Genomic DNA, 15,849 nt, shown 5'->3' on the forward strand with positions numbered 1-15,849 from the left:
TACATATAGAAATATTATTATATTGAACGTCATTTTGGGCTCTACTCTACCAATGACATAGTTACTCGTAGCGATTTATTGCTTTATGTTGGGGGCTATGTATCTTTAACTGCTTTGATCATTATTTATCAAACTATTTATACAAGTGGGGCTCTTAGGTATGAGACATGACATAATACCTCATATCATTTCTGACACTTTTAAACACTCACCTGCAAGAGGCGGTCCGATGAGAGAAGCGATGCCTTGGAACAACAGCAAGAGGCCAAAGGCATTAGTGAGTTTCTCCAACCCGAGAAGATCCACCAATACCACTGATGTTAACCCCACGTATGCTCCGATAGTGAAACCAAACGTCGTCGCGTACATGGCTAGTCCCCAAAACTCTGTGCACACTGCTGCTAATGCCGTACCTGAAATTAAATATTATTATATAAGAAACTAGCTGTTGCCCACGACTTCGTCCGCGTGGATTGATCTCCCGAAACACATCTTCCACCCCTTTTTAACCCTATTAGGGGCAAAACTAATTTCAAGTTAATTCCACGTTAGTTAGTGGAGTTAACTCCACGTTGCAAACTTTCAACCCCTTTTTATCCCTATTAGGGGATGAAGTTTCAAAAACGCTTACGTCTCTCGTATTTTATGAAAATGTCTTATTAAGAAGTTTCAAATTCCTAACTTAAAATAAACTTGATCCCCATACAAACTTTCATCCCCTTTTTAACCCTCTTAGGGTTGAATTTTTTAAAAATCGCTTCTTATCGTACACTTTATAAATGCAACCTAGTGTGCAAATTTCAACTTTCTAGCTTTTGTAGTTTCGGCTCTGCGTTGATGAATCAGTCAGTCAGGCCACTCAGGACACACGCATTAATGTAGATGTTGTAAAGAATTAAGCATAACGTACGAGTCAGATCCATGAAGAAAATTTAAACATGTTTTTGTAATAATATACCTAGTAATAAAACTATACTTACTAATACCAGCTATGGTGAGGCACATGTTGTATGCCAGCAATCGATTTACCCAAGGTTTGTCGCTGATAAAACCGAGAACTATCCTCCCGATCAAGTTCGATGCCCCAATAATAGATATCAAATATTCCGGGTGCGTCACGCCTAAGTTCTTGCTCATGTTCACAGTATAAACATAGGGTATATAAAATCCTATACTAGTTAAAAAGTTTGATACAGAGAATAATACAAATATAGGGTCCACCAACAGAGACAGATCAAGCATTTCCAGTAACGCGGACTTAGACTCTGAGGAGCATGGCATCCATCCACATTGTTCTTCATCGATTTCGTCTCTGGTCAAAGACTGAATTCTTTCCGGAGATGAAGCCCGGAATTTTGTAAGGCTCGTCATACTTCCTTGATATAATACATCTGGTCTGTGCATGATGCCACTGCCATGTCTAGAATGCGGCTGCTGCTTATGTCCATGAGATTTGTTCAGAGCAGGTTGCGAGAGAGTTAGTCTAGCCACATCGCCGTCTTCGGCATGCCCGTTTGTTCGAGCCATGTGCTCAGTACTTTGCGACCTTTTCAGTGGTGATTTCTTTTGTTTCGGAAGCATCGGTTCGCTGACCGGTGTTCTTGGCACTTCGGGTACTGGTCGGAACATGAGTCCCAGTGGCACGCAGTTTAATATAAGGGCACCTATAATGGCCATGGCGCCCCGCCAACCGTAGTTGGAGATTAATCCTTTTGTCAATGGCGGAAAAATAAACGTTCCAAGTCCCGAACCACACACCGCAATGCCTGAAATAGAAGAGAACAAAAAGCTTAGCTGAAATTGACTAAATAATAGAGGTACCTACCGACCTACATACTTGTGTAAATAGGAAGGTATTTGTCTACTTTTTTTGTAAAACAACCGAGAAAAATAATACTTAAAGCATCTCAAGTAGTCTACCTGTAGCAAGACTCCTATACCGCTCGAACCAGACGGTGACGCTGACGATGGCGGGCAGGTAGATGAGCCCGCAGCCGAAGCCGGTGCCCACGCCGATGGTGAAGATGAGTGTCAGCACGTTGCCCGCAAAGGCCGACAAGGTGACGCAGGCGGCGGCCAGCAGGGCCCCGCCCACTGTCACCAAACGACAGCCCCAGCGGTTCACGAATGAACTCGAAATGGGACCTGAAATATGCATCAAACTATAATTAGACACTTTTTAATAGAATAGAATAGTTTTTTATTGTATAACTGTGTACATACAAAGGTGGTAATTAAAAATAATAAATCTCAACAGTTGCCTGCTAGGGCGTACCTACCTGAACTGAGTGTGACCCCGACGAGTATAGAGACGATCCAGGCGGTCTTGGCATAACCTTCGTTGAAGAAGTCCAGGAACTCGTCGTAAAAGATACCGAATGAATAGGTCATGCCATCGGCTGAAAAAAAAATGGCGTTGTTGATATATACCTAATATACCTACCTATGTTTATACATTACATATAAGGTGTAGCGGGGTAATCCTGACTGAATTCATATCCTATTATTAAATTTAGAATAAGCCTGATAGTATATGTATGTACGATATACCAGCAATTAGGTACTGTACTTGAAATCTTATCACGCTACAAACTTATCGCAAACTAGGTTAACATGATGGGATCGCATCGTATAGCAGGTATTTTCTATGCCTTTACAATATCGGCTCGGAGGGAACTAGGGGAAGTAGACACGTGCCGACGACAAAGCGTGCGCCATTTATGCAGACAAAAGACCTGCGCCGATGTCTCCGCCATTTCAAAACGAAAGGAACGGGGCTATTGATTTAATAAAGGACATTAATTAATTACATACATGGAATTCTAACGATAGAAAAACAAATTGTTTTATTACAACATAAGTAATACTATTCATTTGTTCTTTAAAAGCAATTTCATCGGATGTATACATATTACAGATAGGTACTAATTTAGAGTAGAGTATTATCCTAAATAATCGATTCGCCTAGTTAGTTTTTCTAAATCATCATAACGAATGAGTTAATAAGAATGAATCACGCTGTGATAATTAGGTACAATGAGATTTAAGCAACTTCCTTTAATATTAATTTTATGAAATAGGTACGTATCTACACAACGTGGTTTGATTTTGTTGTTTCCGTGTATTTTCGTTGTACGATTACTGTAAAATTACTTAATGTATCTATTGAAAACTGGTGTAGGTACCTGAATGTATTGCAGTCGGCACTGTATGTTGATTTTGTAACAGCAGGTATGACAACGTTATAAGTAGATCGTAGTTTTAAGAAAAAAATTAACCACACTTGTTCTCCTGGTAAAACCCATTTGATCTTGGGAAGGAATCAGTTCACTTGAGTTCATAGCATCGGCAGTTCACAAGTGACCCAGACAGCACATTGGAACACTAAGTACGTAGGTAAGCTAATAAGTAAGGCTATAACTTATATAAGGTTAATACTGTTACCTAGCGACCCGCCCAGGCTTCGCAAAGGTAAACCTTAACAAATTAATACTTACACCTAAACCTTCCTCAAGAATCACGCTAGAAAATCCGTTTAGTAAGTTTTTGAGTTTATCGCGAACATACAGATAGACGCCGCGGGGGGCTTTGTTTTATAAGATGTAGTGTTAAATGGATATACATACATACATGACATGATTTGGGATTTTTTTTAACGAACATCATTTTATTTAACGAGGAGTCATAGCATAGAGTAACTTTATCTATCTTTGGTCATAGCGAGAGGTCATAGCGTTTTGTTTGTTTTGCGTAAAAGGCGTCTGCTAATTCCAAGGCTCGTCCGTGACACACAAATAAATATTATAAAGCGATGGTCACGGTGCTTCACTACGCTCTTCTAATAATACACGCTCTGGCTGCCCACGTCAATGTCTTTAAATAATAGCTTTATATAAAGCTATTATTCCCAATACCGAAAAGTAGGCAATTAATATAAACGCTCTGTTTAGAATGTTGTTATGGTTTTTTTTGGGGGGGGGGGGGGGGGGTTTATCGTACAGTCAGTATCAATAGCAGGTAGCGGATAAAACAACGCTTCAAATGTTATCTGCCATACTGGAATTCTTTTCCAAATAGAGACATATTTCTACAGTTTGCATTCTAAAGTATCTGTCATAGTCTAATTGTTCTACCTACATACAGGGACTTATAACTTTTCGTTAAGCTATCAGAGAATGGTAGATACTTGCTATTGACATGATATAGAAAAAGGTTTGATTGAGATAAACGTTTCATTGACTCGGCTAACATACTTCGTGTGTCGAATGTGGTCGTCAGGTGTTATTAACTCATAGCACAGCTGGCAAACAGATTATAACCCAGTCGTGGACAAGGCTAGCCGTTTCCATAATTCGTAGTACTAGCGTTTAAGGTCGTTCCATCGGTTTGCCGCTATCACTGTCACATTTCGCAGAAAAGAACGGGAAAGACCATGCGCGCCAAGTGTCAATTTTGATCGAATTTTGACGATTTTTATTTATTTTAAAAACGTTGCCTTACAATATCGATATTCGAAAGCGGTAAAATTACTATTTAAGTTAAGATTGTTTTTCTTCTTTTTTTTTGTTTATAGTGTCACATAATAAATAACCGAGTAAAGTTGGATTAAAAGTCCTAGTTAGAGGTTACTTTGGGAATTAATTGTATCGAGCGAATTGTCATAATTCGTGTATCGGAAGCTTATAAATTAAAGATATTATAATCAAGAACTATTTTTTTTTCCACGTTTACGAATATCAACGTCTCAGAAAAATATGATCATATAAGGAGATGTTTCGCCTTCTGGCTCAGGGAACCACCTTAATTGACTCGAGGAATTGTGCCCCACATGCAAGACATTCTAAAATTCAATGAAATATCCGCACATTTGTATTATGTACTGGTATAAATTGCGGATAAATTATTCAGCCACTAGTGACTTAATAATGTCAAGGCAGCGCAGTTTTCAATTAGCGACCAGGTGGGTAACGTGTTTCTGATTTTATATAGGTACCTCTGGTACCTATATCATTAATTAGGTTTCAATTACCTGTACCCTAAACTGATACTGACACGCAATTTTCCCTTTTTACCAAGTTTCTATACTATGTTATTCCCACCGCTCAGCTTGAAACAGCATCTTTGCTCACATCTCTCACCACAATTTTAACAGATATCCTAGTATTGAAATTGTGTATAGTTTTGATTTTTACGACCCATAAACATGCGCAGGAAATCAGTAATAAGTCAGTAAGTAAATATTATTTGTTGTGCACCATGGGGATTACGCGTGCGGAGCGATTTAAGTATAGCGTGCAGATACGAGTTCCAATTTCCAATCGGAATATCGAAAGCACGAATCAAATACGTCTCACGAAGAGGTTCAACTAGTTAACTTGTGTACCCAATGATAATGAAATGGGGAACACCCAAATATTCCTAAATATGTTTTTCCGAATTTTATAAGCACGATTTTCATAATCCCGATTTTTTATGTCCGAAATATCAAAATTACGATTTTTAAAAATACGATGGAAGAAAATCACGAATGTGCTATTTCCGAAAATTTGAAATCCGATTGTCATTTGACCGAAAGCTTAAAGTTCCGATTTAACACTTTTCCAAAAAAATGTTTACCCGAATTCTTAAATTCTGAAAAACCATCATCCGATCGGAAATGAAATAATTCGGAATTCAGAATTCTTTAACGATGTAGCTACCTTCATGTATTTAACAATAAATTCGGAATATCGTTATTCGGAAATTTAAAAATTGGGATAATTAAAATAGGAATAACGTCAATTCGGAATAAAAAAACTTCGGATTAATGGCAATTCGGAATTCGTGATTACAAAAATCGTAATTGTTAAATTCGGTGTTTGTCACCATCGGAATTGTTATAATCGGAATTATGTGGTTCGGAATTTACAAAATTCGGCTTTCCGGCTTTTCGGAAATATACATCTTCGTGATTTTCATCATTCGTAATTACGACAATCGGAATTTTGATAGTTCAAGCATTTAAAAATCGGAATAATAAAATTCGGCATTCTGAAATTCAGCATAACATTTTTCGGAATTATGTAGTGTACCCAATGAAATGACGTACAGCTCATGTCAATGAATACTAGTCTTTATAGTGCACTAGTATATATACCGACTTGATAGATTGATTGCTTCTAACCTATTCTCTATATATAGGTATATATTGATGTACCTATTTTAATCATTAGGAAGTGTGGCATAGTATAACTTTTACTTAATAGATAGTTATCATTAGGTAAGTTTGTACAATCTTTTTTTTTATGGTACCTTTTTCTGATGTGATTGATGGATGATGGGCGCGGGCAGGGTGGCAAATAAATAATTAAGCATTGTAACACAAATAATCCAGTCTTGACTCTACAAATGGGACTTTTACCCAAGTATAAATATTTAAACAATTTCTATGATAGAATTAGTAGGTACGCCGTAAGTTGCGTCTGCTAAGTTAAACTGATGCTAATTCTTGGTTTAAATTTTAAACAAAATAACAACACAATTTTGCATTAAATACCTAATCCGACTCTCCGATACTACCTGCCTTTTAAAAAACGAAATGTTATTTACAATTATTGTTGAAATTAGGTACTTTTCATCTTATAAAGGTAATCTCAGCAATCGGTAATCAGGTAAGGTATGTATATATATTGTAGGCAAACCCAGAAGCTCCAGTAACTTAAGTTGGGCTTCATGAATTGACTGTGGAAACCTAGGTGTTGCGAAATTAGAAGTCAGGGTATGCCTAATTGCCTATAACATATATATTTTTCCGTACCAGGAGCGATGGAGCGAGTAGATATATTTCTATTGACCAAGGAAAGTCGTTGTTTGAAAGGAGAATCAATTTAACAAATCGTTGCCTGGCACGCAACCTGCAAGCAATACCTAGATATTATGCACTGCTACTGCGTATCCATCCATATACATATATTGTGAAAATAATGTATAATTATTAAAGCAACACAATTTTTCTCTAATCAAGAGATTATTCCACATCTTACAAGTATGTAGGTAGTAGTTATATTTGAAGTAATGAAATGAAAAAAGAGACAATAAACCTTTTCAATTCCTCCTTATGTATAATTTAAGCAGATTGCTGTTATTTATTGATTGCCTATTGCACAGTTATTTATATTGATTTTCAGAAAAGACAATTGCAAAAAACGTTAAACAATAAGTCGTTACACTCGTTGCTGATATTTGTATAAAAATTGATTACAGACTTTATCTTACAAGTTTGTATTGTGCATACAAATCTATAGTCTGTCTCTAGGACCGACTTCTCTGTACTTTTAAACTCTCGTTTAGTTCCGTGGAATTTTGTGGTGAGAATTACAAGCCAAAATAAAATATCGGAAATACATTTTGACGTACCTACCTGGTTATTTTTACTTACAATCATAATAATACTTTATTCGTGAAAACAAAGATAGTTTAATTTTAAAATGCACTATTTGGACATGAGAAATTATCTGGTATTTTCCTGGGGTGAAAAATAATTGTTACAGGTATCATTCTAATGACTTTCATGTATCATAAACCTTTGGTCTAAAATTATATTGACTATCAAGTCTCAGTTTTATGAAATAAATTGCTATAGATACTTCAGTATACGTTCTAGCGAACGGTTTTAACATTGAAAATGTTTATCTGATCGTTTTCGTGGGAAAGTGTAATTCGGCTATATTTCCAAAAGATACAAAGATATACGAAAGGCAGTGGTATTAAAAGATGCAGGCGCGGAGCATCATAGGGTACAAAAATTTTCGAAAATTAGAGTATATTTTTTTGGAAAATTGAAAATGGTGGAAAATAAGAAAATATTTCTGTTTTCTCGGACAGCAAAACAAAACCCGGTATCGAAAAATAAAAAAAAATGTTTCCGAGGCAGATAGATTGTCTATCGTTTGGTGACCTTATCATTTAATGATTATCAGATTAGTTACCCCAAAGAGTGAGATTCGGCTATATTCCCGAAAGTCATAAAGAGCGACAAATTTTCCGTAGTTATTTCGAGTCTAGGGTCTAGGTTCTAGGGTCTAAAGTCTAAGGTCCAGGGTCTAGTCTAGGGTCTAGGGTCTAGGGTCCAGGGTTCAGGGTCTAGGGTCTAGGCTCTAGGCACTAGGGTCTAGGGTCTAGGCTCTAGGCACTAGGGTCTAGGGTCTAGGGTCCAGAGGGTCTAGGATCCAGGGTCCAGGGGCCAGGGTATTTTTCATATTTGACCCTAACATGACTATCAGTAAACTCAGTTGTAGAGTACCTAACATTTAAGTCACTGAGTAAGCCAGACTGCCAAGAGAAAAGGTAATTCTGAATTCGATTGTAAGTACGCAAATTTCAACAGATTATTATCCTACCTACTACTCGTCGTATGTATTGTAGATGTACTTATCTACTTTATTATATATTTATCATTATCCACCTAACGAACTCAGCGAAGTTACGAGAAGAAACCACGGAGAATCCTCATAACAATTTAATGAGTCTTTATACACCGCAATGTTTATGTAGATACACATATACAACAACTCATAAAGCTGTATGTTTGCGAATATCGTCTATAAAAAAAGACTCATTAAAAGTTGAACACAATCTGCAACTTCATATACTCCGGAACATGCCGTACATTTTAGGAGCTAGCTCGTTAGCCGTAAAATATTTTATTAAGTAGTACGTATATAGTAGTACATAGGTATTATATTTATTGACTTTTTAACATAAACAGATACTTACTTTTATGTGTGTTTTTTAATAATCGTTTCTTTTTATACTGACAATCAGTTTAATTTTCAATTTGTATGTTACGATTCGATTATGCATGGATTTAATGCATATTTTGATCACAGTTTACAAACTATAATATGATGCACAGGTTACAGTAGTGGCCAATTCACTCCGAATTATGAGAAAAAAAATGCAAAATTCCTTCATTGATTTAATTTCGGTACTTTTGGGTATACTTATACGACGACGATACTACACGGTACGGTATTGTACGAGTAGGTACAATATTGATAATTATATTTCATTTCTAATTAATGTTTATTTTGTCTTGTGGCGAAGATAACAGTACAAATTAGATTGAATTAAAACGAGGAAGTTGATAACGTTGTGTAAGGAGGTAGCGAGTTAGGTAATTATGACGATCTCTTAATTAGTTTGTATGATTCGGTCATTCAACACATTCACAGAAACGAACTTTGTGTCACTAGAATAAGAGTCAGATGCTAAGTTTAACTTTATTTGAATTTGTGTCTTGGACCTCGCGTGACTTTAGCTCGTGTGAAGCCGGTTCGAGATGACGTGACGGGACGGACCGCGTGATAATGCAATAATGCCCCATCCGCGTAATGAACACTTATCATTACGTAGCAAATCCGGTATTTTGCGGAATACTCCCGAACTACTGCCTAATTCACTGGGAAAGCGTTTTGTCTTGACTGTGAGCTCAGCTGTTTAACTTAATCTTTATATCAGTAGGAGCTCTGCGTGAGCAGTGGTCTTACTAATACTGGCTTGTGTGAAGTGATGCCGTCAATAAGCATATTGTGAATAAAGGCCCTGTAATCTTGTTTGAACGAGAGCTTTTAAACTGCCGCCTCGGTATAGGATAATTTAGTTGTACTTGTACCTAATAGTCGTGTGAGTCTATTACGTTGCTCTAGAGATGTCGGGTACATGTATATTATGGGTACATAATATACTGCTTCGTTCGGTATCAAACGCATATTTGAATTTGTAAACAACGTTTGTTAATCTGTTATTTAGAATTTCAATGCTTAATTACGCTCAATATCTAATAGAAGCATTTATTTGTAATGGATCCTTTTACTTCGTTAATAGCTTGTAATAATAATTCACATAGAACTAGACTGGCTTATTTTTTACGGACATTTACCATGACCCTCGCTCGGCAAAAGGTGTTTGTAAATTTTTGAATTTCAAACACCAAATAAAAAACACACAGTTGTTTTCAACTGGGTGTTTTTTTTACTACCTAGCCATACATGCTTCAATGTTATAAAGATATAACATTAAAATATGATATTAAATAAACATGTATACCTAAAGGTAATAACTACTTATCGTCAACATGTAATTTGTGGGCAACTGAACTGATATGAGCATAAAAATAACAATCGATCATTGATTTTATTGGCAATAGAATATCGGAAAAACATGTTATTCCCAATTTGAGATAAATGTATTTTTATTATTATATGACATCATCATTATTTTCACTCGTGAAAAACAAATAACATAGGCAAAGCAAGTCAAAGGTCATGTGATGTTCCCAACCTACAGTAAGCCAGCGTGTGTGACCTAGTTGTAGCTTAAGTTATGAATTTGTTAATGTTTTCTTAAGACAATCATTATTTTGTCATCACGTATACCTCACTAAACCATCAATTAAAAAAAAAAGTATGTACTCTACTAATAGCAAACTTCGTTAGTCACGTGTTCTCTTATCAAGTAGCATGCTGCATGACAAATGTATGTTAACGATGTGACATTGACTATCAGATTGCACATATTTGTATTACTTTTTGATAATAAATAAGTATGTAGGTATTTGATTAATGTGTAGTTTCATAGATGCTTTATCAGGTAATATAGTATACATTTAGGTGTCAAGATGTCTGATAAAAAATATTTTTTAAGCTGATATAGCTACCTCCTTCAATACACGTAAAATGAGATTGGGCCTAAGGTACGCGCTTTTATCTTAAAATGCCACACAAAATACACCTTTGTTACTATAGAAGTAAGGATGTTTACCGATATATTTGTCCACTGGTCATCACCGTGGCTGTTATGCATTTGGTGCTGACTGTAATAGTACCAAGTATATACTAATATTGATAAAACAAAGATACCTACTAGTCTTTGAGGTTTCATAGCATGCAAGCTATGTTACATAGTTCTACTACTTATATGAACGTGAAATGAGTTTGCATTTTATCATATATTGTAATTATTTCGTAAGTAAGTATATATCTATTTAATATTTGCGTCAAAAATTGACTCGGTACATAGACCTATTCTCTAGTCAACGGGCGCAAAATAGTCGCGGTTATCGACGTGATAACGTCATAATAAAGCTATATTCACAGTTGCCGCAAGATAGAATTATACGGAAGCTTTACCCTGTCACTATCACGCCCACAAAAAATGCAGAACGTGACGTGACTTCTGATTTGGAAACTTCAGTAATAAATGGCGATATTACTATCACACTATAAAATTTAAAATAAAATGGTGATCGAGTTATCAAAATTTGATAGGTTGGCTGTTCCATCGCTGCTTATTACATGTCCATATAACAACCGTAAATGACATAAAAAAACCAATTCACATGGTATGTGTGTGCGACTTTTTTACGATTATGCACAACAGATCGGCGTCACTTATGCAGAGATTGTGTGGCAGTAACAATAGCATCCTGAAAACGTTGGCAGGTAAGATGGATGCACCATTACTCAAACACTGGAATGGTCTACATGTGTCAGCAACAGATGATGAGAAATGGTGCATCTAGATTGCCTAGATTTTATTTATTATTGTATTTTACTTTATTATTTATTTTACTATGTGTGTTATCTATCTTTGTGTTATGTGTACTTAATTATTTTGTAAATTATTGTAATTGTATGTCACTAACCTTAATTAATTTTAAGATTTGTTGTAACACTAACACTATATGGATCTCTCAGATTCGAAGTAAATAAATAATTTAATTGAAATTGTTAACCATCTTTTCGTGTGATATAAATTCCAATGTCACTAACGCGTAACGGGTGTTGTCTAGTGGGGCATAATAGCTATATGATTATCTCGAGTCAAATAGGCTCCTATCGGTATTCATTATAATTCATGACATATTTTATAGTGATAACCGATATTGTGATAACAGTTATGTCACCGGCGCCTATCGGGAAGTAGGCCCGATATCACGAGCTGTGATTAAATCGGCTTTAGATTACCTAACCGTAAAAAGGTAAAACGACTGATTAGCAACTAATGCGGGTATTGAGCGCACAAATTGCGATTGTCAATCGCATCTGTTAAGTTTAAAAAGCAGACTCACCCACTCACCACCATGGTCGCGTGACACAACCTGCGTGGCATATTTATATTTATATTATTAAAATATCATTAGCAATCTTATTGAAATTCTAGTGCAGTTCTCTTCCACCAGTATGATAAAAGTATACATTTTAATTAAATGGATCTTGAACAAGTTTGAGAACAAATACAATTATTTTATTAAATATTTTGATTTGTGTTTTTAAAGTAGTCACACTACTATATATAAATTTAAAACTGTAATAGATGTCATATATTAAAGAAAAAGTGACGAAGCCCTCCAGTGGTGAAGGCCGGATTCGAACCGGCGTCTTTAGCTATCGCGGCTAACGCCATGAACCTCAGTGGCGGGGTGGCCTAGGGGTTCATGGCGTTAGCCGCGATAGCTAAAGACGCCGGTTCGAATCCGGCCTTCACCACTGGAGGGCTTCGTCACTTTTTCTTTAATATATGACATCTATTACAGTTTTTAAATGGATCTTCTTATCGGTAGTCACTAAAGCGCTACTATCAAATCAAATCGTACCCAACTGGAATCTTCCTCGACAATCGCGAATATAGCTTTTTTAACTACTTTTTGCATGAAACCTAAACATAATTATAAAGAGACCCATCCCCTTAATGTTAAAGTTGATATCATATTTCTTAAATCTGAATACGACTTTTTTTGAGGAGGGGAAAAATGCAATTATGCATACCACTCGGGCGCGGGGATGAACCCGAGTGGTTATGTGGGACTCCTTGTTTTGGGCTAATGGGACCCCCAAGTCTACCCACTAAACAACCCCTCCATCTGCCGCCATTGTGCTGTAGCGGTGGGCTGTAGGAACGATCGCGCTTTACTTATACAAAACCACCAGCACCAGTCCGTGTTGGCGGACCACCGCCTCCGGAGGCCCTTGACCTTGACTGCCTCGTTTTCTTTTGCACCGTATCCTGTACGGTCGCCCTCTCAGGGACCTCGTTTTATCCTAAGGTCAACCTACGGAGGCAGGCGGCAGTGGTGTGCGACCCGTCAGCGTCGAGCACGCTTGCGGCGCCGTTGGTCGGCCATTGGGCGATCTCCCTGGCGCGTTCCGCCATTTCCTTCTGCTGTAGGACGTCTTCGCAGAAGGTCTTTACAGCTTGCCACGATCTGTCACTGTCAATAGTGGACTTGACCACGGCCGGCAGCGACAGGCCCGGCCCCACTATGGCTATCGTGTCAGCACGCTCTGGCCCCCACACTGGGCACTCCTCTAGGGTGTGTTGTGCGGTATCGACCGCAGCGCCGCATTCGTGGAACTCCTCAGTTGGCTCTCTGCCGGCAATATTGTGCAGATATCTTCCGAAGCAGCCGTGCCCTGAGAGAATCTGCACGAGCCGGTAGGTGAGAGCGCCGTGTGGTCGTTCTAGAGGGCCTACCGCGAACCACGTTCGACATGTTGCCTCTCTGTGGCACTTGTAAATTCGCACGTAAGTATGACAGGGAGGCAACACGTCGAACGACTTGGTTCGTGGTAGGCCCTCAGCTACTCGAGCATGACTAGACGAATCGCCGCAATTGTCCGGACGCCTGCGCTTAGTCGCTTCAGCCGGTCCACCCATTCATCAATCGCCTCGCGAGAGAGCTCTTCGCGTTTGGCCTCGATCTCGCGCGGTGCTAGCTAGAAATCTCACCAAGCCCGCGCGTCCTCACGCAAGAAGAAAACTGACGCAATAAGGGCTCTCAAATCTGAATACGCGCGTGCGTACTGGCATTGTCGTGAATAAATTGGATTTACAAATTTAGAAGATTTACGGCCGTTAAATGCCTGATGCCACCCACTAATTGGCGTTTCCTTTTTGTTTGAAAGCCAACGCAAAAACAATCGTTTCATGCTAGCCAATCTAATTAAGCTATTTGTTTAGGCCTTCTTTTTTGAATTATGAATTTTGGATATTAAAAAAAGAATCGTAATATACGCAGGTAGGTTCCTTCAATTAAGATACGAATTGAAATAGTGCGTAAATGTTAAATTCATAACTACAGTTCGAACTACTACGTGCGATTTTGTTAAAACAAATACCAATATTTGCCATTTACTAATTAAATTAAATATTACAAAATTAAAGCTAAAGTTAAACTTAGAAAAAAAAAATGCGTCAAAAATACGATTCTGACGAAATCGTGGGGCTTTAGCGGTGAGCTTTTCGATTGACGTACATATATTTCAGGATAATTGCACCCTTATCAAATATAAAAAGGAGGCCTTTAGGGGCGCAACCGTCTATTTTTTTGATAGCTTGTGACATCGCCAATAATTAAAAAAAAAAAAAAAATCATTTATTTCGAGTAACAGGGACTCATAATTACAATAATATTATATTACAATTTAAAAATTAGATTAAACAGAATAAATAATATTTACACACTATTCTAAAATACAATTCACAACACAACACAACACAACAAAAAAAAAATCATTTTAAAACATGCCTGTCGCAGCAATGTCGTATGTAGGGACAGTCGATAATGGGACATGGTCTCAATATTACGAAATTTTCAACATTTTCACAAACTTCAAAATAAATTCTTTATGAGCTGATTCGGTGGCGACTACGCTAAATGTCACAAAATATATGGTTGTCAATGTCAGGTCTCGAACTCTCATTAAAACAAGTCGAGTAGTTGCATGTCTTGGTAATCTGTTCCGTTAAGGGCAGTGTGAACTAACGGTTTATTAGTTACTTTATTTGCGCTGGTTCGCTGATATATGTGACGTGTTTTTTATTTAAGTTTATTAGGGAAATGAAATATGAGTCATCCTTACTTTATATCATATTATTTACAACACACAGGAAATAACATTACGCAACATCATGAATAACTTACCAAGAGGCTAGAATATTTTGTTTAGCTATTTTAGCTAAGCGTGTGATTTAATATTTACACCGAAAAACATTACCTATAATTATGCACAACTAAAATATAAACCTAGCTAGCTAGCTAACATGTAAAAATTAACAAAAATAAATGTTGTTCAAAGTATATTTACCTGAAATACCTATCCAAACAACAACCAGTTACCAGTTATGCACATTATTTATCTTGTGATCAAAATTAAACACGACTCATTGTAGTTGGACTGGTTGATTTGTTTCATACCGTGCTAAAGCGTTTGTAGAAAATTAACATGTCAAGTAGCATTAAGTCCTCAAGATGATATGTTGATGCGTTGAGCGTCTATAATGTAACCCACTCAACGACATCGACAACTTATATCTATATGCTATATTACTACGCACACCTCACGGTGTTTATACATATAAGTAAATTGCGTTAGCCTAAAAGGTTGACTGGATAAATATTGAAGGAGAGACTGCATGAAAATAGATTGTAAATCTTATGATAGTGGTCTGTTCTCTGAAGAAGCCATAACTATAATAGACAATCCCTGTATCCCCAGGGGACGAAGAAGCGACTACAGAATTTATTTTCTATTTACATGGTCTGACAATGTGTCGAAAAGCTAGTATTTTGTCGAACTAAGTATTTCAATTGCTTTTTGACATGATCATATTTATATATTTTGTATTTTACATTGTATTGTGGTTTTATTTTACAGCAAGGGATTGAACGCGTCTTAATTGATCCTGAATTTTTGCAAAATATATAGGATTTCCCGATATTCTATTAGCTAATATCGTTTCCCGTTCAGAAGATTCCCAAAGCTCTACGCTGAAGTACCTAAAATTTTTAAATCACTTTTTGGAGGAGAA

General features: G+C 37.0%; 1 protein-coding gene across 2 annotated transcripts in view; it reads right to left on the reverse strand.

The window, feature by feature from the left end:
• The window catches only part of LOC134740741 (monocarboxylate transporter 12-like), a 46,383-nt gene that overhangs the window by 1,430 nt on the left and 29,104 nt on the right, over window positions 1–15,849 (reverse strand). For both annotated transcript variants that reach the window (XM_063673337.1, XM_063673336.1), the window contains exons 3-6: window positions 2,280–2,399; window positions 1,921–2,145; window positions 981–1,766; window positions 213–413 (exon numbers count right to left, since the gene is read on the reverse strand). In XM_063673337.1, the coding sequence (XP_063529407.1) occupies window positions 213–413; window positions 981–1,766; window positions 1,921–2,145; window positions 2,280–2,399 (1,332 nt within the window). The remainder of the gene's footprint in view (window positions 1–212; window positions 414–980; window positions 1,767–1,920; window positions 2,146–2,279; window positions 2,400–15,849) is intronic.

Source organism: Cydia strobilella, chromosome 4 (genome assembly GCF_947568885.1).
Source record: "Cydia strobilella chromosome 4, ilCydStro3.1, whole genome shotgun sequence".
Lineage (NCBI taxonomy): Eukaryota > Metazoa > Arthropoda > Insecta > Lepidoptera > Tortricidae > Cydia > Cydia strobilella.